We start from the raw sequence: 25,348 nt of genomic DNA on the forward strand, positions 1-25,348 counted from the left end.
CAGCAAATACAAGTATGGGCGCGTTGCTGAGACGGGTCTTAATGGTTTTGAATGCTGCCTCACACTTGGGTGTCCATCTGTCTCCGAAAGTTTTGTTTGCTTTGAAATAATCTTGACTCCTGGCACCCGAGGCCAAACCGCATCCTCGATCCGGGATAACGTTTTGTTAGTTGGGTCAGCGGCTGCACTATGGCCGAGAAATTGTCCACAAATCGCCGTTAATATACAAAACCCCAAGAACGATCGGAGTTCAGTTAACTGCCTGGGTCATGGCCAAGACCCGATGGCCTCCAGTTTGGACGGGTCAATAGCCACTCCCTTATCAGGGATGATATGCCTCACATACGTAACAGAAGTTCTACAGAATTGACAGTTGTTTAAGGATAGCTTCAACCCAGTCAGACAGTCCGGTACTTTCATTAGGCGAGTCTCGTGTTCTTCTAGCGTCATTGCAAATACTATGAGGTCATCTAGGCATACTAACACTTCCAGTAGATTCATGTCCCCCACCACTCGCTCCACCAATCTCTGGAATGTGTCGGAAGCTCCTGATACTCCTTGGGGCATACGCTCAAATTGATAGAACCCCAGGGGGGCATATAAAAGCTGTCTTCTCTTTGTCCTGCTCACACATGGGTATCTGGTAGTAACCGCTGCACAGGTTAAGAACCAAGAACCCACAACCAAATGCTGCCACGGACGCAGGATCGGAACCTCTCCTACCTCAGTACATGACGCTGCTTCTTTCCGGAACAGTTTTCATCAGGCATGCATTGCAATGGAGGTGGAGACCTACAGCAATTTTTCTACATACCCAGAGTTGTCTCAATGTGATTTTACCTTGTAAACACTCTTGGGGGTCTTATCGGTAGCGCTGATAAGATCACTGCCATATTGATCGGTTTGGCATGTTCCTACAGTACTGACCGGTCTGACATTTGTGTTATCATGGTATTCAGAAAGAGTTATCGAAAGTCAGATACCATTCGGTATGAAAATGCCTTACCGATCAAGTTAGCCGTGTCTTTTTCAGAGTTCTGCCCGTGCGATCTGCGTGCAGATTGTGGGTGCCGGCACAACGTTGGAGCTTTTACGGAAAGTGTGTGTAACCGTAGCATGCCTGTGTCTTTGCAAAGCCTTCGGTACCCTTGTCTGGAATGAGGATTCCTTCTGAGGTTGCTCACATCTCCCGTAATCCGGTTGGTTGCTCACCATCGACCTCCAGAGGACCTGTCTGTGACCTTGGTCCACCAGCTCCTCTGAGTCTTCCTGCTCACAGGCTGGTCATTCGGTCACGTCGCAGTAGCTCGTCTCCCTCGTGATCCGCTAGGAACTCTTAGACCTTTCCTGTAGTCCCTACGCTTTTGAATCCCTATTATTTGCTAGACAGCATGTCTATCATAGAGTGACTCATTATCCCACCGCAGAAAGGAACCATCCAGGGGGAAGCATGCATACATAGCTGCAGTCTTGCAAGGGGGTTACATATCTATCTATATCATCTGTGTTTCTATCATCTATCTATTGGTGTGTACATGTCTATATATATATATATATATATATATATATATATATATATATATATATATATATAACGGAAATAGCCGTGTTAGGCCAGTTGCGATAGTACTGAAGTACATATATATGTATATGTGTGTGTGTGTGTGTGTGTGTGTGTGTGTGTATCTACTGTATATCTATCATCTATCTCTTATCTATATATCTATCTACCCTTTCTCCCCATCACACAGGTGCCCTGGCCGGCTGACGTCTGCCTGGTGCAGTGTATGAGCGGTCGGGGGGAGAGCAGGGCTTACAGCCACATCTTGGAGCTGAACAAGTTCCTTCTGGGTCTGGAGTTGGCGCAGGAGAGGCACCTGCAGCTGGACACCATACCACTCCGTGCCGAGGATGACACAAACTGCTCCGTGTCCTCTATCGAGGAGGATTTCCTGACCGCGTCAGAGCAGTTGGAAGAGGACAGCGAGGGCGAGAACTGCCATATAGGTGGGTGTGTGCATGGCAGCGTCAACATGCACAATTACGGGGGTCTCCAGCTGTGCTTCCTTCCACATGTGTACAGAACATCCCACAGGGACGTAGTTACCTCTCACGGATGGCTTGAGTCTCACTGATTTGGATTCAGTCTCACTATTATTTAGCACTGGGGCCTCACAGACTTCAATAAAGTCTTGTTGAGAAAACAAGATATAATCTGCATTTTCTTATTAAAATACTATTTGTGGGGGCCAAATCTCACTGATTTCGGCCCTTGGGGGTGACATCTGTGTGTGTGTGTGTGTGTGTGTGTGTGTGTGTGTGTGTGTGTGTGTGTGTGTGTGTGTGTGTGTGTGTGTGTGTGTGTGTGTGTGTGTGTCAGTTGCAACTATGCAAAAAATACGTGTTCTACGTTTGTAGGGAATGTCCAGGCAAGTGAGCTGAAAGAGTAGCTGAGTTATAATAAAATTGCCTTTTGAAGTGGGTGAGGTCCACTTTTAGCTCTACTTGTGACTTTAGGAAAGTCACTTTATCTCAGGTACCATAATTAGACTGTAAAATCTTCAGATTAGAGACTCGCTATACCTGCAGAATTCTGCTGCATACACTCTCAGTGCTATATAAATAATACCTTTATATATTTTCTTATATTTCTAAGTTCCTTAAGTATTACAGGTTTACACCTTAAACCAATATGGCACACTTTGTGTTGGAACGGTCAAAACTGCACCAAAGCTGCAGTTCCACCTGCATCATGCTATGGTCAGGGCCGTCTTAACAGCATTATAGGCCCCCGGGCAAAGCAGTGCACTGGGCCCTGCCTACACAACCACTCAGGAATAAAAATGTAAATTATCGATAAAATAAACTTATATTTATTGGTACCGCCAACAAAATCAGTGTTTTGACATTAAAAAAAAATTCTGTTTTTAAAAATAATATTATAATAATAGAAAGCTTAATAAAAACGGCAACATTTCTCTCGAGAATGCAGACACGCCAACTCTCCGCTACAAGTCGTAATTTTTTCTCCTTCTACCGAGTTAGCGGGAGATTTGAATTTTTAGGCGGGTGATCGGAAAATTAGTGTTAAAAAAAAATTAGTGTTAAATTAGATACATAGGCTTGTGGGGCCCGCGGGCAACTGCCCAGCGTGCCCATGCGTTAAGACGGCACTGGCTGTGGTGCTTGTTTATTCTCCCCCGTTCATGGTTCTTATTTGTAAATCTCCTCTCTGGCTCACGTTCTTTCTTGACATCCTATTACTCCACTCCGCCATTCCTCTCTGTGATGATAATACTAATAAGCAGTGCTTTGTGCATGACTATTTATTTCAACTTGTTTGAAAACTTCTGTGATTAGAACTTAAACCCTATCTCTATTTACGTTTTGGTATCAAAATTCCAGAGCTCATTTTAAGGTTGGGTATTATATTATTTATTAACTTGATGGCTGTCTCCTCGCAAAATACCAGCTGCGAAAAGCGAAATAAGAAAAGAATGAACACAAACCCCACGAGGCGCTCCAAGAAAATAAGTGTGAGGGAGATTTATTTCCGGCCGTACACTTCCCAACACATGTTAATGTAACACTCTGCGGGTCTTTAGAGATGGGACATGTTACTCTGTACAACACCCATCAAACATATGCCACTTAATACACAATGAGGATCATTCACTAAACTTCGATAAGTGACTTATAGTACTATACTGTAAATGCCCTTATAGTACTATACTGTAAATGCCCTTATAGTACTATACTGTAAATGTCCTTATAGTGCTATACTGTAAATGCCCTTATAGTACTATACTGTAAATGCCCTTATAGTGCTATACTGTAAATGCCCTTATAGTACTATACTGTAAATGCCCTTATAGTGCTATACTGTAAATGCCCTTATAATACTATACTGTAAATGCCCTTATAGTGCTATACTGTAAATGACCTTATAGTGCTATACTGTAAATGCCCTTATAGTGCTATACTGTAAATGCCCTTATAGTGCTATACTGTAAATGCCCTTATAGTACTATACTGTAAATGCCCTTATAGTGCTATACTGTAAATGCCCTTATAGTACTATACTGTAAATGCCCTTATAGTACTATACTGTAAATGCCCTTATAGTGCTATACTGTAAATGCCCATATAGTGCGATATTGCCTGTTTTTGCTATTCACTAAGCTTCGATAACAGGGCAATATCGCACTATAACGGCCTTTTTTTGTTTCAATATTTTTTTTATTATTTTACCTAAATAAATTAACATCTTACTGACATGTACAATGTTGATAAAGGAACAATATTTATACATCTATCTTAGTAAAAACAATTATCTTCATAACAATATTTCTTTACTGTTTTCTGTATGTTGCGTATCATTTTCATTTTTATATATAAACCTCTTTGGATTCTTTTTGATTTTAAATTTATTTTATAACATAAAAAAAGATAAAGAAAAATGGATAGATAGAGATGGGGCCAGAGAGGAAAGGAATGGGAACGGGAGGGAATGCTTAAGGGCTAAAAGGTAAAAGAGATAAGGGATAACAATCAGCTATGATCCGGATTCTACCTAAAAACCGGAGGCCACAGTTCCCAAACCTTATAGAATTTATCTTATTTTTTATTTAATTGAGCTGAAAGCTTTTCCATTAATTTAACTTCATTCACTCTTTTAATTATTGTATGTCTCGATGGTACATTTATATTCTTCCAAGCCGCTGCTATAGAGCAGCTATATAACGGCTATAATGGCTTTTTATAGTACTATAACACCCTGGCCAAAAAAAGCTGTTCGATAAAAATTTTTTTGCCACAAACAGCTATTCACTAAGCAGTGATAAGCACATCGTACTATAAAAACGTGCAATATTTAACTAAAGATATTGCAAGATGCATAAAAGCATTTTACTTTTATGGCATAGGATTGATACCGGAGGCTGGTGGGGACCCCTCAACCTGTGGGGGGACCCCTAAATCTCCCAGTCACGTGACGCGGTAGATTTAAACGCACAGGAGATACCGCCACCCCATACCGGGGCCAGTAACTCGGGAAGCAGGGGGTCCCCGAGGCTGAAATCAATGTGGTTCAGCTCAGGAAACCCCCTGCTCCTATACACTAGTATTACAATTAATATTTAAACTGCACTATCGCCTGTAGGAGCCGTGCATGGAGACGCAGCGTCTCCGTGCAGCTCTTCCAGGCTGCAGTTTAAACAAACACTTTCAGTGCAACCATCTTGCATTTTTTTACTGAACTTTAAAAAATTGTGTTTTTTCTTAGTGAATACCGCTTTGACCCACATGTTTTACAGCGCGATAAAACAATGCAAAGTCGCTTGGCAATGCCCTGATTTTGTCGAAGTTTAGTGAATAGGCCCCAATGTCTCTTGTTCTTCTCGTCTGTCGCACTGTAATGGAAACATGATTAAGAGAAAACAAATTATTCCTCTGTTTTTCTTCAGATCTCGTCTCGGAGCCTCCTGATGACATAAAAAAAATACGACGGAAAGGAGCTGAAAGGCTTCAGAACAAAAAGAGCAGAGGGAAATACACAACAAAAGAAGATCATTTACAAAGGCGTCACACAGCTACAGACAATTACACCTTCTCTGCAGAGGTGATAGAAACAGATCCCAGTGCAGGACTGGAATCGCGGAGGTTTGAGAAGCATTTGCAGAGAGCAGAGTGGGGGGCTGACACTCACGTGGGGAAACCCTCACCCCCTGAGGACAGCGCGGACGGAAACGCAGACCTTAAAAATGGAAAATGTCTTGCTGACCTGTGCAAGAGCGGAATAAAGGATAAGAAACGAGATGCAAATGTTTGTAAGACTGACTGTTGCAGGGACTCTTTAGAGGACCCTGCGTCCACAGGTCAGTATGCAACAAACCTTGCAGAGTGTGTCCTGCAGGATGCGTTTATCAGGCTGTCCCAGTCTGAGACACCGTTCACCAAAGAGGCGGCTGTGAGTATCTCAGCTGGAAACTCTCTGCTCTCTGGGGACACATCCACAGAAAGAGGCGTCCCAGCGGCTTCCCGCGCGTGGAACGAGCTTCCAAAAATTGTGATAGTGCAGAGCCCGGACAGCTATGACAACCCAACGGAGTGGGCAGACGTATCTCACTGGCCAGAGCAGGATTGTCCTGTGGAGGTGACCGAACATTGGGCGGAGGAGGACCAGTCTCTTGGCCACACGCAGAGCACTTTGGAAGTGGCCTTAGCGTGCGCTGCTACCTTGATCGGAACAATCTCCAGCCCTCACACTGCTGAGAGAATCAAAATGGAACAAGAAAGACGCACAGACTTGGGAGAGAAAACTACTGGTGGGCAACAGGTTGCAGAAGTAGCAGCATTCCCGGACGGTGAACGAGGGATGGAGTACTCGGTGCCGTCTGCTTTGTGTGGCATGACTCAGGTGGCAAGTGCTGTGGCTGTTTGTGGTTTAGGTGAGCAGATGGGGGTCCCGTATCCTGCTACTTCCAGTGGACTCTTGGCAGCAGCTGATGCTTCAACATGCGTCACCCTCCACTGCAGAATCGCTCTGGGAAGTAGCCTGGAGAAGCTCAATGACAGCATTGCAAAGATCCTGCTTAAGGAAGCGTCCACAGTCTTGACCAGTCCTTGCGCATACAGAAATGTTGGAGAGTTCATAGATTCTATGAATGAAAGAATTGTCACCAGCATAAGCTCTTCCAAACTGGCACATGTGGAGGACGTTGTTACAGACGACCTGGCTCATCACCTATCAGACGCAATCCTGAGACATTCCATGGAGGAAGCCAACCGAAGGCGGAGGGTGCAGGGTGATGGCAACCACTCGTTCCCCGATACAGAAGACACCTTCTTGACAACAGTCACTGATCTGCTTTTCAACGTGATGTATTTCACCTGCAAGAAGATGAGCAGCCTGGCACAGGCTGGGGATATGCCCCCTGACTTCCAAGATGATCAAAGTAAATCCGCAGACTCAGAGAGTCAACTCGATGACTTGCTGGATTATCCAGGAAATCCCAGGTCGTTGGGTCAGTGGAACGGCAGCCAGCTCACTCAGTGCTACAGTAACAGTGCTGAGCTGAAGCCAGAAGCTAATGCAAATAAACTTCCTCAGTATGAGGTGGCTGAAGATAATGCAGGTCAAACAGAATCATGTTTCAAAAACAGAGGCCACATCCCACGGCATACAAAATCTCCCAACAGCAAACAGTACGTGAAAAGGGAAAGCTACAGGCGTCAGCACAAGAAGCACCGAACTTTCTTATCTAGGGAAAACCTTCTCACGGCAGATAAGTGCAGCCAAGACCAGGGGTCCGTGGAAAGGGGGAAACATTCCGGAAGCCAGGAAAAACTTACCTATGAGGCCCAGTTATCAAAGGACTACTCAGCGAATTTGTCATCATTGAGTAGTTACATGTTACATCCTTCTCAGCCTGTGATTACAGTGAAACACTCCGCCAATAATAATTACTGTGTTACAGACTTTGCGGACGACTTAGCAGAGACAGTAGTTTCTATGGCCACTGAAATGGCTGCCATTTGCCTGGAGAACTCGCATGGGAAGCAACCTTGGTTTTGCGCTTGGAAGAAGGGGAACGAGTGCCTGGTGATGCCATGCAGAACGATAAAAAGGAAGAAAGAGACACCCTCCAGCGGCGCAGTGGTGCGGAGGCACAGACCACCACGACTCAGTGAGATCAAGAAAAAGACGGATGAGCATCCGGAACTGAAGGAACGACTGATGAACAGAGTAGTGGATGAGTCCATTAACCTTGAAGACGCCCTGGATCCAGTAAACATGTTCGCAAATGAATTGGCCTCAAAAATCATGAACCTAACAGAGTCATCGGTGGTGGACGCTTTGTGGCCGGGTCAGAACCTGTCGAGAAACCGGTTAAACTGTGACAGGTGGAGTCGAGGCAAAGCGTCCAGTTATGAAAGCATCCCGGAGGAAGATTTAAATGCCAAGAGTCTGGTCAACACCCTGGGTCCAGGGAGCATGTTAGGACAATCGTTTAGCAGGACGAGTTCCGTTTCCAAGCAATCCAGTTGTGAGAGCATCACAGATGAGTTCTCTAGATTCATGATAAACCAAATGGAGAATGAGGGACGGGAGTATGACCTGTTGCTGGACTATTATGCTGGTAGGAATGCAAACAACATCCTCAGCTCTGCAATGCAACAGGTCAGTAGGAGAAATGACCACCTGAATGTGAGGACGAGCTGTCTGTCTAAGCAGTCGAGCACAGAAAGCATAACGGAGGAGTTTTACAAGTACATGCTGAAGGAAATAGACAAAGAAAACAAAGACGTGATATCAAGCAGGAACACGAGGGAATGGACAAACAGTTTAATGCCTCCCTCCCATCGCACGCCATTCTGCTTCCGCCAATCTTCCATGCCCAACAGATTTTCAACTTCACGCTTGACCGTAAATGCTCCGGTCAAAGCAAACTCTTTGGATGGGTTTGCAAGGAGCAGCACACACGATTTCCTCCGCCTGCAGCCGGTCAACTCCATCTCTTCCTCAAACCTCTGCAAGTCTGACTCCTGCCTGTACCAACGGTGCCAGACAGACCAAGCCATGGACATGTTAATCCACGAGACATGGTCCAGTTCCATTGAGGCACTGATGCGCAAGAACAAGATCATAGCGGACGGCACAGAAGATGCTGACACCGAACCGTCCCCAAAGGGTTCGCCAGCGCACGTGGAGAGTTACGCCAACAGACTGGCTGCGGATATTGTTCAAAGTGGTAAATCACTGATTATTGTTCATCAAGATTCCTTTGACGACACAAATAATGAAGGTTTGTGCACTGTAAGCACAGCGCAAAGTCCATGCAAAGATACAGACAGACAAGGTCTTAAGAGAGAAGCTTTACTGGCAAACAAATCGATGCCTGTTCACCAACCTAGCTTATCTGGTGGCCCCAGGGAGGTGCCTCTGATACAGGTAGAAACGGAACAAAGGGAGGAGTCAGGAAGAGAGGACAACGGTAACATTTTGGAAATTACCTATTCGGGGGAAGCAGAGTCTTCAAAACAGAACAATGAGAAAAACATCTCCACTGCAAGAGTCAGGTATGTAGCAAATAAAGGGCCTGACATTAAAGGGTCAGGACCAAAGTGTACTAATAGCAGTGACATGTTTAAGGGGTCAGCCCCTCCTAGGTCCAAAGTGCACTAATTGCAGTGACATGTTAAGGGGTCAGCCCCTCCTAGGTCCAAAGTGTAATAATGGCAGTGACATGTTAAGGGGTCAGCCCCTCCTAGGTCCAAAGTGTAATAATGGCAGTGACATGTTAAGGGGTCAGCCCCTCCTAGGTCCAAAGTGTAATAATGGCAGTGGCATGTTTAAGTGGTCACCAAATCTGACACCTAAAAGCATTTTTAAATTGTTATTTAAAGTTAGTGTGTAAATCTAGTGAGCTGAGGCTTGGGAGAGGTTTGATTTCCTCTGGCTGCTCCTTTTGTCTGATGTCACTGTGTGTTAAACAAGAGTTTCCACAGGCAAAGCCGCTTCTCTCCCACTTTTATTGGATATATGATAAGGGCAAAGAAAACCCTTCATAGACAAACACTCTCCCATCCAGAGGCCCCAAACAAAAGCAATTTGTAATTAATTTCCAGATAAACAAAAGCAGCCAAATATTTGCTGTCAGATGATTATATTTGTTTAGGAAAACTATTTTGTAAATTCTTAACTTTGAATATACTGTACAGTATTTAAACATTGAATATGGGTAGAGCTTTCCAAATGTAAAAAGCTTATGGTCAGATTTAACTGCTGAAAATAAGCCTAGTGCACTGGATAATGGTAGCTCTGAATTAGGACCTCGGCTCCTTATAAATAGAAGTACAAGGTTTATATCATAAAGATTTTAGAACGCATGAAGGTGTTAGGCACAGACAGTGACCCCAAAAATGTCAAGTAAAAGAACCGATCACTGCTTTGTAACGCAGCTTGCTCTTGTCGTCATGGTGGGATTCCAGCTTTCAGACGTCATTTGTTTTGTCGTCAATTACAACAGAACTTTAAGGGGCTTGCAGGACTCAGAGGTTTTAACAGAGGCGAAACCAAAATGTGCGCTGCCGGCCCCGCTGAGCAGTAGCGAGGACAGCACAGGCAGCTGGTCGCATCTCGCAAATGACGACGAAAACCCGGAAGACACAAGTAGCTTTTTGCAGCTGAGTGAACGCTCCGTGAGGTAAGGCTGCGGCCAGGCCGGGAGCGAACGCGCTGGCGCTCGTGCGCGGTGATGTCACGCGCTCTGCTTGGCCGCGCTTTTCCTGGTGAGCTAGTTGTGCACGTGGGGGTGGGGGCGTGTTGGGGGGGGGGGGGCGCGGCCATGATGTCACAGAGCTGGTTCGCCCGTCATTGGGCAAACCGCTCGCGTAACGTGCCAGCGAGCGGCACTATCAAATTTGCTTGCTTCAGCAAGCAGCTAAGCGCAGTGCACGCACAGGCGCTCGCTCACGTTGGCCACACAGACTGCAACAATTTGTTTCATCGCGGCCAGCGCGAGCGCGCGCACCTGCTCAGCGTCACCCTGGATGAGGCCTTAGACAGGGGACAGCGCTTGTGAGAATAGAGGGGAGGTCGCTTATATTCCCAGTGTGCACATAACAGGGGTTTTTTGATGAACATATCAATGTAATCAGTTTGTTTAACGAGATCATTTTCCCTCAACCCCTTCGTCGCCCGCAGGGTGTAGTGAATAGAAGGCTTCTTACAAAAACGTACAAATCCTTAACCATGTTCTCTGCCGACAGCAACAGAGACAGCAGCGCGACGAGCAGCGTAGGAGTGGGGGAGCTGGAAGTTTATCAGGAGATTATTTTGGCCCCTACGGCTGATATGTAAGTACATTACATTTACCTGTGGTGCCTAATTTCTTTTAACAAGAGCGGTTTTTAATGATTCCTCTAATATTCCCTTCCCTTTGATTATCACGCTAGAAATAAGGAAAATGATAATGATTCTCGGATGAAATATTTCAAATGTATGAATTTTATTTCGGACTACCTCAAAGTTGTGGGTCTTAAGGTCATTTTTAGACTTGGAAGGCCGGAATATTTCCCCTGTGAGATGGAAAACACAGTTATTACACACCAAAAAAACCTTGTTAATGTTGTAGCCTAAGGCTGCGGCCCGGGTGGGAGAGCGCTCGCTGGCGCTCGAGTGCCGTGACGCCAGGCATTTCATGGCCAGCCAGTTGCGCGGTTGAGGGGGCGTGTCAGGGGGCGCGGCCTTTACGTCACGCATCAGCGAGCAGCCAAATCAAATTTGGTTGTCTCGCCAAGCAGGCGCTCGCTCACGCTGGCCACACACATTGCATCAATGTAGTTTCATCGCAGCCAGCGTGAGCGCGCCCGCCCGCTCAGCGCTACCCCGGCCGAGGCCTAAGCCTCCCTCCGATGAGAAAAAGTTTGGACATGCAGAGTACTGCGTCGCTGCCCCATAATATCGCCTTTTCTTGAGGCATTTCCTGAGAATCCGAAAATTTTAAAAAAAAGCTATAAAATCGCACGTTCCCTGAGATCCCGAGCTATGAATGTCTATATGGAAGATTACCGTTCATCAGACTAACTAGTCTCCCGCGTGCCGGAGCCGACATCGGAAGGGCGGAATGCCCGGAACAGCGCTGCAGTTGTAATATGTCATGTCGCACGGCTTCCAGGTGATCGTTGTGTTCTGTCTTTTCTTTATTAAAGAATAGCGGGAGAAAAGCAGCTGACCAAAAAAACGCAGGATAATCAGGATGGTAAGAAAATCATAATACAGATTTTATATTTTATTTATAAAATGTTTTACCAGGAAGTGATACATCTCGTTTTCCAATATGTCCTGGGCATAGAGTTAAAATGACAAATAATACATGGTTACAAATACAGTTACATAAATGAACATTATATACAAGACATTGCATGCACAGTAGGAGATAATATATATTATGAGCGTATGAAACAGTTACAGACCAGATTAAAATGTGAGACAGCCTTAGTTTTGAAAGAACTTAAACTGGTGGTGGCTGTGAGAGTCTCTGGTAGGTTGTTCCAGTTTTGGGGTGCATGGTAAGAGAAGGTGGTGCGGCCGGATACTTTGTTGAACCTTGGGACCATGAACAGTCTTTTGGAGTCTGATCTCAGATGATAAGTGCTGCGTGTGGTAGGGGTGAGGAGCTTGTTTAGATAGCTGGGTAGCTTTCCCAGGAAGTATTTGAAGGCGAGACATATGTATATATACTATTTAGCTAAGGTTTAATCCCTTCGCTGCCAGAGGAGCTAGAGAAACACTGAGCTGCAAAATGCTGCCAACCTCTATAGCGGTGGAGGAGCTTCGCCTGAGTGGGGTTTAATTTGACCCATATAACCCGCTCCCTATAAGGCCTCCGCTCCCTATAACAGTCTAGGATAATTGGTTAAGGTTGTCCCCACTGCGACCAAATGACTGTCAGTGCTTTGCCTCCGGGACCTGTTGCTGCCGGCCACCTCGCCGCTATGGTAAGTCTCCATGTTTAACCCATACCTTCAAACCCGCTACCCTAAACAATAATACCCCTTGAATTAAGCCCATACCCTAACAACTAGAACCCCTTAAATCACCCCCCTACCTGCTTAAAATCCTTACATTAATCCACTACCCTAACTGTTAAAAACCCTTACATTAACTCCTTACCCTAACCAGTAGTAAAACTTACCTTAGAAGCGGCCAGCGGCAGAGCGTCCAGCGGTGGATCGGCTGCGGTGGAGGGTCCCACTGCGGCCGAATACCGGCGGTCATTTGCTCACGGTCAAACGGCTGCTACCAGATGTCCCATTTTGGCCTATGACTACTATTGCCCTATATAACTGCTCCCTATAAATCTTCCTATAGCCCCATTTAACGCCTCTTATTGCTATATATAGCCGCTCCCTATATCTCCTCCTATTTCCCCATATGTCCGCACCCTATAACTCCACCTATTACCGCATATAACCTCTTGCTATAACTCCTCATATTGCTCAATATAACCCCTCCCTATAACTGCTCCTATTGCCCCATATAAAGGCTCCCTATAACGGCTCCTATTGCCCCATATAAAGGCTCCCTATAACTTCTTCTATTACTCACTATAACTCCTCCCATTACGCCATACAACCGCTCCCTATAACTACTAGTATTGCACAATAATGTAACGTTACATAGTAGATGAGGTTGAAAAAAGAACCTCAAGTTCAACCTATGCTAAATTTAGACGACAGATACTTTATCCTATATTTGCACTTACGGTATATTGATCCATAGGAAGGCAAACAAACAACCCCAGTGAAATATCATCTAATGATATCTCATACAGGCAAAGAGAAATAGCTTCCTGATTCCAAATATTGGCAATCAGATTACTCCCTGGATCAATAGCCTTCCCATGTTTACTTATTTGGTATATCCCTGAATATCTTTCCTTTCTAAAAAGATGTCCAATCTTTCTTTGAACATATCTATTGTATCTGCCATCACAGTCTCCATGGATAATAAATTCCACATTGTAACTGCCCTTACTGTAAAGAATCACACACCAAAAAGATTGGACGGTGCTCCAACACTGATCAATATACGTGAATAGAGTGGAATAAAAGCAAATGTGCATAAATGATAATTACTGGGGTGAAAGTTGCTCAAAACCTCCGGTGAGGACTTGTTTCCAAAAATCCCCCAGTACAGCATATCTCCTCCAAAATCCAGAAGGAGCAGGATCAACCCAGAAAAAGAAAACAGTTACTGTATAGTATACACTGCATACAGAAATATGAGAGTGTGGACTGGATCTCATATTTCTGTATACAGTGTACTGTTTTCTTTTCTGGGTTGATTCTGCTCCTTCTGGATTTTGAAGGAGATTTACTGTAAAGAACTTAAATAACTTTTTAGGGTTGACCTACTTTCTATTGCAATCCTTTTTCATTATCCATTTTTGCTAATTTGATTGCCCTTTTACAACGTTTGTCACATTCCTTAAAATTCTGATACGATGTCTCTGTCCCTTCTGACTTAAAGAATCTAAACGCCTTCCTCTTCTTGTCCATTTCCTCCCCTACCTGTTTATTTAGCCACATTGGTTTTGACTTATTTCTTTTATACTTATTACCCAAGGGTATAAACTGATAAGTGTTATTATTATTATTATTAAGTGTGCTTTTCTGACAATGTTTTAAAGACTTTTACATTTTTCCTTGCAAAAACATCATCCCAATTTATTCATTGTAGATTGGTCCTCAGTTTATTAAAATCTGCCTTTCTAAAGTTTAAAGTCTTTGTTGAATCCAAGTAATCTGGTTTTTGATCATTTATTTCAAAAGAGACCATGTTATGATCACTGTTACCCAAATGCTCCCGGACTTGAATATTTGTTATTACTTGTACATTATTTGATATTACCAAATCCAGTATTGTCCCTCTCCTGGTTGGTTCCTCAATAATTTGGGTCATATAATTGTCTTTAAGCACCCCCACTAAACTGCTTCCTTTTGCTGTAATGCTAATCTCATTGCCCCAGTCTGTCGGGATAATTAAAATCACCCATTATGCAAACATGACCCAGTTTTGATGCCTTCTCCATTTGCAAAAGTATTTTGGCTTCCTCAATCTCACAGATATTTGGTTGTTTATAGCAAGGGTGTGCAGAGTGGGGAGCGCGGGATTTTTTTGGTGGGGGCGCGGCGGTTGCAGAGGTCCCGCGCTCTTCCCCGATGCATTTAAATTAAATGCTGGGGGATCGCGTGAGGCCTCTGTAACTTACTTACCGGGATTCAGAAGAGTTGCTGTGACACGCCACCATGGCAACGTGGCGTCAAATAACGCCACAGTGTCATGTGACGGGACGTCACATGCCCGTCACCGTGGCAACGCGGCATCAAAAGATGCCGCGGGGTCACGTGACATCATGTCACGTGACCCCCCGCTGCGTAATTTGACGCCAGCAAACAAGGTAAGGGGTGCGAGGGCAAGGGGGAGCAGGAAAGGGGGTGGGGGCAGCAACTCCAAAAGTTTGCGCTCCCCTGGTTAATAGCAAAACCCTACCAACATTTTCTTTGTATATATATCTCCACTGCTAATTTCTATCCACAAGGTCTCTACATTTTCAGCAATCCCTTCATTAACATCCTCCCTTATAATAGGCTTTAGCTATTAATTCAAGCTCACACATTTTATCTGTCAGGCTTCTTGCATTAGCAAGCACGCATTTAAGTTTTTGTTCCGCCTGCACTAATCTTATCTGCTCCTGCCTTTCTACTCCAATTGGATTTAGTCTTTAGAAGTTTTCTAGTATTATCTGTATTTAATATGGGTGTCCCTCCCTGTTTGCCAAACTCCCACCTGCCCCCATTCTACCTCCCTGACCCCTTGCTATTTCCCCATCCCCATTTATTCTACATTATTTAGTTCATTATCTGTTTCTTGTCCTTGCCCCTCCATCCTAATTTTAAAATCTCTTCTAACGTGAAGTCATGTTTCCTCCCGTAAAGAACATAGTGTTAATTATAACAGACTTTCGTGATAATGAAGTAAATTATATGTAAATTAGGGGTTACCGCAACCTCGCATTTCCACTAAAGTCAATTAGGGGTAACGCGGAGACATAACGTTACATTAGTTAGGGCACATCTTAACCTGGTGTACTCGCATCCTGACACGTAAATAGGGCTTTTACAGGGTCTGGATGGGTATAAAACCGCAGTTAGGTAGGATTTATATCACATAGCGTTATTTCCCCGCGTTATTTTCCTCTCCTATTTCAGGGTCTGGATCGGCGTAACATGACGTTATTGGAGGATAATACAACATTACGTTACAATAACGTGATGTTAACCCTGTGCTAATGAGAAGAAGTTGGGACATTGTTGTTGCATATAAACACATTAACCTCGGAGAACATAACACGCATTCTTGATTTAGTGTAGGTAACGTCCCGTTATGAGCCCTGCTTAACAGAGCGCTGTAAATCTGGCGCATAGATTTAACCTAGCAAAACCTCGACACTCACACCTCACTAACCCTCCATCCCTCTTTGCAGAATGTACGTCCGGGCTGTCTGTGGGCACGGCCAGTTGTCAGAAGGAAGTCACCGTGATAAATGTTGATGTGGATGCAGACTGCACTGACGTGGAGTTAAGGACCACACTGCAGTGGATCGCGGCTTCTGAACTGGGAATCCCTACAGTCTACTTTAGGAAATCTCAGGGGCACGGGGTCGAAAAGGTACGTGGGGAGGGTTCAAATGACACCGTACAAACCTATTCCTGTTAAATCCAAAACATGGCAGCATTTCCTAGTTGATATGCAGGGGTGTGAGTACACTACCACCAGATTCCTCGCCCTGCTGGAGTACCCGTGTCCCGATCGGTGCCGGAAGTTGGGCCTGCCCAGAATTCTGGTCCAACTTCTGCATCCGCCCACGTGTCCCTAGCTTACCGCCGACGCTGGACCCTGTCCCACATTGCCCACAAGGTAAAATTCTTAGGTTATGATTGAAATAGAAGGGGTTGAGTGTGAGGAGGCAGGGGGATTGTGTAAGGACAGGGGGATTGAATGTGAGGAGGTGGGATTGAGTGAGAGGAAAGGGAGAAAGAGTGAGGAGGGGAGATTGAGTATGAGGGGGGAGGGGGAGAGATAAGGTGAGAGTAAGAGAGGAGGGGGGTGAGTGAGAAAGGAGGAGAGAGAGAGGATGGGGACAGGAGGCGAGTGAGAAAAGAGTGGAAGGGAGTGAGAGAGTGAGAGCAAGGGGGGGTAGAATGAGAGAGGATGGGTTTTTAAAACTTTTGTGCAGGGGGGCCCGAAAGTTGTAGTTACTCCACTGTTAACATGAGATGTTAAAAATAATTTTTATTTCAGGAGGCAAAGGTGATACTATGCCCCCCCCCACCCAACCACACCCCAAATGAGAAACCCCCAAATCGCCCATGACCCCAACAGTTGGATGGTAAGGCCCTTAATCTGTAAGGTGTGATAAGCGCAGGTGACGTGCTATCGCAGGAAAAGCTTATCACACCTTACAGAAAAAGCGCATAATTCTGCCATCCAGAGGCTGCAATGTTTCTCATATATATATATATATATATATATATATATATATATATATATATATATATATATATAGTGCAGAATAAATGAGTTCTTTAGTATTAGGTGATACCTTTTTTATTGGACTAACAATTTATGTCATAGGACAAGCTTTGTCCTATGACATAAATTGTTAGTCCAATAAAAAAGGTATCACCTAATACTGAAGAACTCCTTTATTCTGCACTATCGCAACTGGACTAACACGGCTATTTTCTGCTTTATATATATATATATATATAAAGCAGAAAATAGCCGTGTTAGTCCAGTTGCGATAGTGCAGAATAAAGGAGTTCTTCAGTATTAGGTGATACCTTTTTTTATACCTTTATAACATAGGCTCAGTTTGTAATAAGCTCTCCTTAACCCTTTTGCTGCCAATGTGTTGCAGGTCCCTCTGGCAGCAGAAGGGTTAACGTTTTCAGGATTATCAAAGCCAAAGTCTAGGCTTTGAAGAGTGAGAGAGTCAGTTGCAGAATTAAGAGCCATAGGTTGACTATCAGCAGTTTTACAATATCGCCCTGTAATTGAATTCCTGTGATGTTATGTGAAGGGTGGAGAGGGGGAGAGGGGGAGGGGGGGGGGATCAAAACGAAGCCCCAGTGGACATAGAGGGTGTAAATAAATCCCTGTCATTTGTTATCATCGTGGAATTATTCTCCATGCAATTCAATTTGTTGTTTTGACCTTCTTCAGACAAATTGTTATTACGAGCCGTCACCCCGCCTCCTCACTGCGTTTAGTTATTTTCCACTGGACTGACTTTACGGCTTTAGTAAATATATATTTTCTATCCATACGTCGTTATGTTTTGTAAACCCATTATACCTAAGAGACCTTGTAGGGGCCCTGCAGCAATCTGGGGCTGATTTATCTGCTCGTTTCTAGTGTAAATTATCCACCCTAATTTTACCGTCTTGTTTTGCGTTGAGACAAGCAAAGGAATTAAATGTTGAATCTTACATAGTAAAAAAAAAAAAATGTTGTAAACAACTTATCAGTGAAACGTTGAATCTCCCTTAAAATAACGGCTTTACTTATTTGTATCTTGGGAAAAATGGCTCTCTTTCTATTCTCCGGGAACACCGAATTCCAGCATATCATCTATTCTATTTTATCTGTTTGACTAATGACAGCTTCTTCATTACTTTGCAAACAAAAGGCAGAGCAAAGCTGTGAGGACTGACATCCACTCTGATCACCAAAAGATGGTTAGATACAGATGGTTAAAAAAAACTCTGAAGTTTTTGTTTACCAGGAAATGTAATAAATTAAAATATATATATATATATATATATATATTTCAAAATAGTTATCCTTGTCCGATATAACAAACAGGTGTCAGTCAGCTGCACTTAAACTATTTAGCATGGAGCTGACCTTACAAAAGATGAAACAGGGTTTATTAACTGAGATGCAGTGAGATAGTTACGGATAGTTACGGATCAGGGGATTTCTATTTTGGTATTCTGTTATTAACCCCATCAGTGCTTTTGCTTACCCCTCTGGAGCTGTAGGAGTTAAGTATGATACCCCTCTTGTGTGCTATAACACTATCTTCATGTTCCCCTGATGTAAACCCCCTAACCAGTGTCCACTCTCCCTACAGTTCCTCGAAGTCACCCGCTTGGTCCAAGCGAAATCGTGGAAAGTGGGGGACATTTTCAGCGCCCTGACCCTTCACTGCAAGATTCGCGAAGAGAGGAGAGAGCTGGCCCCCAGCTTTTTCGACTGGCTGCTGGAGCTGGGATAAGGGACATCAGAAGACCAGCGGAGTCAGTCGCAGTGCTTTGCGTTAACCCTACGAGTTCCCAAACATCGTCAGAACTCAGCGCAGCTAAACTGACGCGATCTAGAAACCAGTTTGTGTCCGGTGACGAAGACAGATTGTCAATTTAGAATGTATTAGAAACCAACTCCTTTTTTGCCTTCCAACGCACGAGCGACACAGAATCTGATGGAGAGTGGGCTGTGCTTGATATTTTTCTAGTATATGTATATATATGTATATTTGGATGGAATGTCATTTCAATGATTCAGTTCAATTGGACTGCGGGCATATTTTTACCGCCTGTAATAATCAAACCCTGAAAGAGTTTTATGAATGTTTTCTCCTGCGCCTGTCTCGTGGAATAAATTGAGTTCTGCATCTTATCATCAACAGCCTCACTGACACTGGCGTTCGCTGTATTAGTACTCTAGGAGGAGTAATAGGGAGCGTTATGTGGAGTAATAGAAGGTGTTATAGGGAGCGGTTATATGTGGCAATAGCAGGAGTTATAGGGAACAATAGGAGGAGCTATAGAAAGCGGTTATATGGAGCAATAGGAGGAGGTATAGGGAGGGGCTGTATGGTGTAATAGGGTGAGTTTATAGGGAGGAGTGACAGCGTATAATGGGAAACCTCCTTAGCTAATAATCGCCATGAAATGTATGTATCTGGGTTAACAGCTGGAAAAAACACATTTTCTTTCCTGTAATACTGCGTCTTTACTTTCATACACAGACCTCGGTGACTATACAGATGCGCTCCCAAGTTTATTGGTGGCTGTCAGAGGGGTAACTTACTGAGCACAATTTTGAGTCTGACAGGGCTTTGTCTGGGAGATTTTGGCCACGTTAATGCAATTTTAGGGCAGGACTGTAATTTCCAGTTATATCAAACAAAGTCCAATTTGTTCTTAACCCGTTCACTGCCAGAGAGGCCAATAATGTATTGCTGAGACATATAATAATATGAAGGGAGACATAGTACTATGCAGAGCGATATAATAGCACGCAGAGCAATATAATACCATGTAGAGCGATATAGTAACATGCAGAGCTAAATAATACCATTAATAATAATAAAATTGAGAGATTAATAATACGATGAGTGATATAACATGCTTAGTGATATAGTAACACGTGGAGCGACATAATAACAGGCAGAGCGACATAATAACACAGAGTGGTATAATAACACACAGACGGTATAATAAAATGCAGAGCTATATATTAACGAGCGGTATAATAACATGCAGAGATATAATAACACGCAGAGCGTTATAATAACATGCAGTGTGATATAATAACATATAGAGCGATATAATAACATGCAGAGATATAATAACACGCAGAGCGGTATAATAACATGCAGTGTGAAATAATAACATGCAGAGCGATATAATAACATGTGGAGCAATATAATAACATGCAGAGCAGTATAATATAATGCAGAGCGATATAATAACAGCTGTATAATATAATGCAGAGTGATGCGTTGGTGACTTTCCCAGCACCGAAGCAGTTAAATGTCTCTTCCCAGAGACAGAGAAACGTATTCTGAAATTAATGTGGCAGATGGTTATTTTTATATTTTTTATTTCTTGCCATATCAGGAAATTGAGGTCGCCAATCTGCTTTATTTACCTGTCACAGCGTTGCTATCTCTCTATTAAGTCAATACTGTATATACCATTTTGCCTTCTAGAAAAAAAAGCCATATTCTCCCCCCACAGATAACTTTGCTAAGGAAGTTTATATTGTATTATGATTTATATAAAGAGATATGATACAAGACATACAGATTGGGGGAGAACGCAATACAGTAGATAAAAGAGAGAAGAATGCACAGATAATAATCAGTAACATGCATGTATCATCACACCTGCACTTTGTGACTGTCACCATTTTTTGTATAACAGTACTGTTACTGATTATTATCTGTGCATTCTTCTCTCTTTTATCTATTGCGCTCCCCCAATCTGTTTCGACAATTACCTAAGGATCCTGGGAGATTCTCTACCGGGTTGAGCAGCTACAGAACACTTCGGGCCAGTATTATATATTATTTTTACGGCATTCTTGCGTTCTTATCACACTATAAAGAACCATTCATTGTTTGGGAAGCGCCCCAGTTTCTTCTTCTGTTCTACAAGACATGCCGAGTAATAAGAGCACAATACATAAGGGTAAACATAATTCACCCCTCAACCCAAGAGCATACAATCTAAGTCTCATTCTAATACAGTACAAGTAGGTCGAGCTTTTCGGAGAATTAATACCGTCCTTATCACTTCAAAACACTGAATATAGCAGATACCTTGTTGCATAGTAATATTATATTAATATTTAATACAGTGCTGCAGAATTATGGTGCTCGTTCCTGCCCTGCAGAGCTTGCAATGTGAGTGAGAAGGTGATTTTGGAGCGGACATTGGCACGTGCACCTGATCCACCCATTTTAAAGGCAGTGGTCTTTCACCACCAGGCCTCTCTCCCGGCCCTGCGAGATTCCGGTATAACGGTCTTTATACCCCGGCAAAAAATGACGGGAAAACTAAGATACAAAAATAGCACTTATATATTAATTGTATCTTTTTGTTAAAAATCAAACTTTCTACCAATTGACAGGGATATTATTTGTGTTAACCCCTTAATTGCCAGAAGGACCAATGGAGAGGGGGGGGGATGTTAGACTGGTAGTTACATTTCTGGTATTTTTGTGTTTTCTTTAATACGCATTATGTGTGGGTTAACCTTTCCACTGCCAGGGGGGCCAGACCCGCATTGCTCTGCCTGTTATTGATTTTGCTCTGCCATGTGTGGCAGGGCCCTTCTGGTAGAGATGGGGTTAATGGCATCCAGGGAGTATGAAGGGGCTCAGTGCACAGCGTGTACAGGCAGGGCCTATTACCGTCTAAGGCCGGGGCCATAGAGGCTTGATCAGAGCGGAGGCGCGCTGACACTGAGGCTCGCCTGCTTCAGTCAGCGCGATTCCACGGACTTGCAGGCGAGCCAGCGTGCGCGAAGGGAGCCGGGGGGGAGGTGGTTGGGGGCGGGGCAGTGACGACGCTGGGCCAATCGCCCGCGACGCACTGACGTCAATGTCACGGCGCCGACGTCACGGCGCCGTGACGTTGACGCTGCTTAAGGCTGATTGGATGTTTTCAGCCGACAGCGCGCTGAAAAACAGCTTGGCTGTCGGCTGAAAACTTTAAAGCCTCCGCACGCCTGCGGACGCTCGCGTGAGACCCTCTCAAGGCATCCTCATTGAGGATGCAGGGGCTCAGCGCGGAGCGTCCGCATGGCTCAGCGCGGCCTGTCCTTCTATGGACTCGGCCTAAGCCGGCATCTCCTCCTACCACGCGACGATGCGTCATGTGACATTGCATCATGTGACATTGCATCATGTGACATTGCTGGTTCTTGCAGAGGCCCCGCACTCTCCCTCGGCCCAACTGCAGTAATCACAGTTTAAATATTGTGGTGGTTAATGTGGGATTACGGAAACTGGGCCAGGGAAGAGCGCAGGGATTCTGTAAGCGTGGGCCCAGTGCAGTCGCACAGCTGGCACCGCCGGCACAGCCATCAAGCCGGCCCTGGGGGTCTCTCCACGTAAACTCGGAGCACAGGTTTATAGGCTCGGTCTCAAATTTGTACAGTGTGTGTCAATGTCGTAGATACAGTACAGATCCACTTTGTGTCTCCCTCACCGGGACATCCTGTGTTTATTTTCTGATGCGCTGAATTCTGAATTTAAAGTCTGTAAAGAAAACAAATCTGTATGTAAACTGAATGTTTTCCTGTCAGGTGGTAACTGTGTGTTTAATATATCAAAAAGGTGTAAATATCAATAAAAGAATCCAGCTAAATCATCCCAAGTGATGGACGTCATGGTTTCCTACTGTGTGCCGCCATGTTCAGGGTCCTGCATCTCTCTGCTGTCCGGCTGTCGCCTCCTGCGATGTCATTTGTGGCTCTGCCTGTGATGGGGACTGTTTGGTGACCGCAGGCACTCACAAACTGAGTGACAGTGATCTGAGAAATGTCCTGAGAATAAGTGACTTTTTCTGAGGTATATAAGTATTCATGCTTAGAATTAGTGACTAAGACTGTCATATATACCCCTCTCAGATCACACACTCTCCCTCATTCCCCCCCCTTCCTCATATCACACTCCCTCCCCTCCTCAGGTCACACATCCTCACTAACTCCACCCCCTCAGAACTGTCGTGGAAAAACTGAGTTCCACACGTGTCTTTTTATGTAAAGCAATTTGAAGAGACTTTTATTGCAAACAGCTGTGTATTAAAAGAGTGCGTTTCATACAAATCAAACATTGCTGTCTGACAACACAAAGGCACTAAAATAATAGTCCTAAGCAATCTAACTTATACCCCAAAAAGGGGGCCGGCGTGAATAATTTCATGTCAGTATATTTATTACTTTCATTTGGCATCTCTTATCTTATATGATGCCGTTACTTGGTTATACATTTGCTACATATTTTAGCAGACTAAGCACAAAGAAATACTTATGATGCCTGGCCACCTCATACCCCCTTCAAGGCTAACAGCTGTATATCTCTTGCCAAACTCTACAAAGAGGGAATTAAAGCAGCAGTTCAAGCAATATCCTACATGTGGTTTTTTTTTTGTTTTTTTGTTAAATAAATCAGTTCTGTACTATGAGGAAAATACTTGTAGCATTTACAAAAAAATTTTTTAAAGACATTTTTAATGTTTCTAATGTAGGAAGCATTTCCAAAGTGACAGCCCTCTTCCCCTTCTGATAGGCTCTGGCTCTTGAGACCCGCCCTCTCTCTAGCAGTGCACCATTTGTATCTATTTTTTGGTTATACCTTGACGTGGTATGCAGGCTTATGACGCTTTGGCCAAAGGGTTTAACTAAATAACCAAGTAAATATTATTATTATTATTGAAGTATTTAAACTTTATACTTATTACTTTATATGTTTTGTCAATTGGATGTAGCATTGGGCACCCCTGTCTTTTGTTGTATCTAGTAACTGCCCAGTAAATCATATTCAAGGACTACATTGCCCAGAATGCTGTGCAAGAACTGAATTAAATAACCTGGAGCAAGCGATTGATTACAGGAGAACGGATCGATCTGCAGCTTAGCTAATCACTGGTCAGTGTGCAGATTGTATTGATGCACATATTGAATGGGGGAAATATATATATATATATATATATATATATATATATATATATATATATATATATTTTTTTAAACTGCAGCTTGAACTGATGAGAACTCAAGAGGCCCACCTAATATAAGAAAAGGACACATCCAGCAAGGTGAGGGGAAGTTCAAAGAAAAAAACTTCACATATACACTATTTTCCTGCTACCCATAATATACTGTAATGCAAAGCATGGCTTTTCTTATAGCTTATAGAAAAGGCAAAAGCTTGGTTATAGTTATGCATAGGTTAATATGAAAATATTATACTTCCAAAGAATACACATCCTACCCCACTCCCCCCTCAGATCACACACCCTCCCTCCCTCATTGGGGAGGCCTTCATCCAGCAGTGGATCGACAAGGGTGGAGCGAAATAACATGCAGAGCCATATAATAAAAATTTCCCAACCAAAACAACTCATTTTATTTGCTTGCTTTATCTGGTTTTAATAAATGTGAGAGCAAAATGCGTTTGTAGGAAACGTGAGAAAAACACTGTGTATCGAGTTGAAACCACCTCCACCTCTTCGTTGTTTCATAAATGTTGTTTGTCCTTCTTATGAAAGGGGGAAATAGCCTCAAAGCAGGGGGTGGGGGCCTAAATGTTCCAATCGTCTGGTCTTCACCGATTAAGTTTACTCATTCTGTAGGTCTGTTAGTGTCCTGGAACAGGATTGTTCATTTCTTTTTCTTTCCTCCTCCTCCCCCCCGTCTATATGCTTTGCCTGCTAGCCCCTTATTTTAGTTGCATGTTTTCCCTGCTCTGACAACACACAGTGCCTGTGTAATCGATACATTATTGTTACACATTCCTTTCTTTACACTGCCAGTAGCTGGTTGCCTTACCAACCTCTTTAATCCCCCTGGCTAAGTGAACTTTTCCATACTCCCCTGTCTATATTCACAGGTAGCATAGCCCTGTCACTATTCCTGTGTGACAAATATTACTCACTTCCTTTTCCATCCTAAGCAGGCTGAGTGAGTACCTCTTATGCTTCTACCCTCTGGCAAGGCCATTCCGTTTTTACCTTCCTCTAACTACATAGCACCTTCACCTTAGAGAAGCACTCTCTCACCACACCATACCATCTACAAGAACCTTTATATGTCTGATGCTTTCCCAATAAAGTTAAGAAAATATAACAGGACTTGGTGTGCTTTCAAAGGAGGACGAGTTAAGCTATCTGGCCTCATCCACATCCTACACGTGGCCCTGGTTACAGAATAGTTAGCTTGAAGAGACTCCATCAGTTAACGAGTAAAGCGCGTTAC

General features: G+C 43.7%; 1 protein-coding gene across 2 annotated transcripts in view; it reads left to right on the forward strand.

The window, feature by feature from the left end:
- Positions 1-22,760, forward strand: part of SPHKAP (SPHK1 interactor, AKAP domain containing) — a 141,752-nt gene extending 118,992 nt beyond the window's left edge. For both annotated transcript variants that reach the window (XM_075570162.1, XM_075570164.1), the window contains exons 6-12: positions 1,752-2,007; positions 5,466-9,081; positions 10,032-10,208; positions 10,774-10,860; positions 11,716-11,765; positions 16,056-16,240; positions 18,711-22,760. In XM_075570162.1, coding sequence (XP_075426277.1) covers positions 1,752-2,007; positions 5,466-9,081; positions 10,032-10,208; positions 10,774-10,860; positions 11,716-11,765; positions 16,056-16,240; positions 18,711-18,854 — 4,515 coding nt within the window. In that variant the 3' untranslated portion in view covers positions 18,855-22,760. The remainder of the gene's footprint in view (positions 1-1,751; positions 2,008-5,465; positions 9,082-10,031; positions 10,209-10,773; positions 10,861-11,715; positions 11,766-16,055; positions 16,241-18,710) is intronic.
- The last annotated feature ends 2,588 nt before the right edge of the window (positions 22,761-25,348 follow it).

Source organism: Ascaphus truei, chromosome 14 (assembly GCF_040206685.1).
Source record: "Ascaphus truei isolate aAscTru1 chromosome 14, aAscTru1.hap1, whole genome shotgun sequence".
NCBI classification, from domain to species: Eukaryota; Metazoa; Chordata; class Amphibia; order Anura; family Ascaphidae; genus Ascaphus; species Ascaphus truei.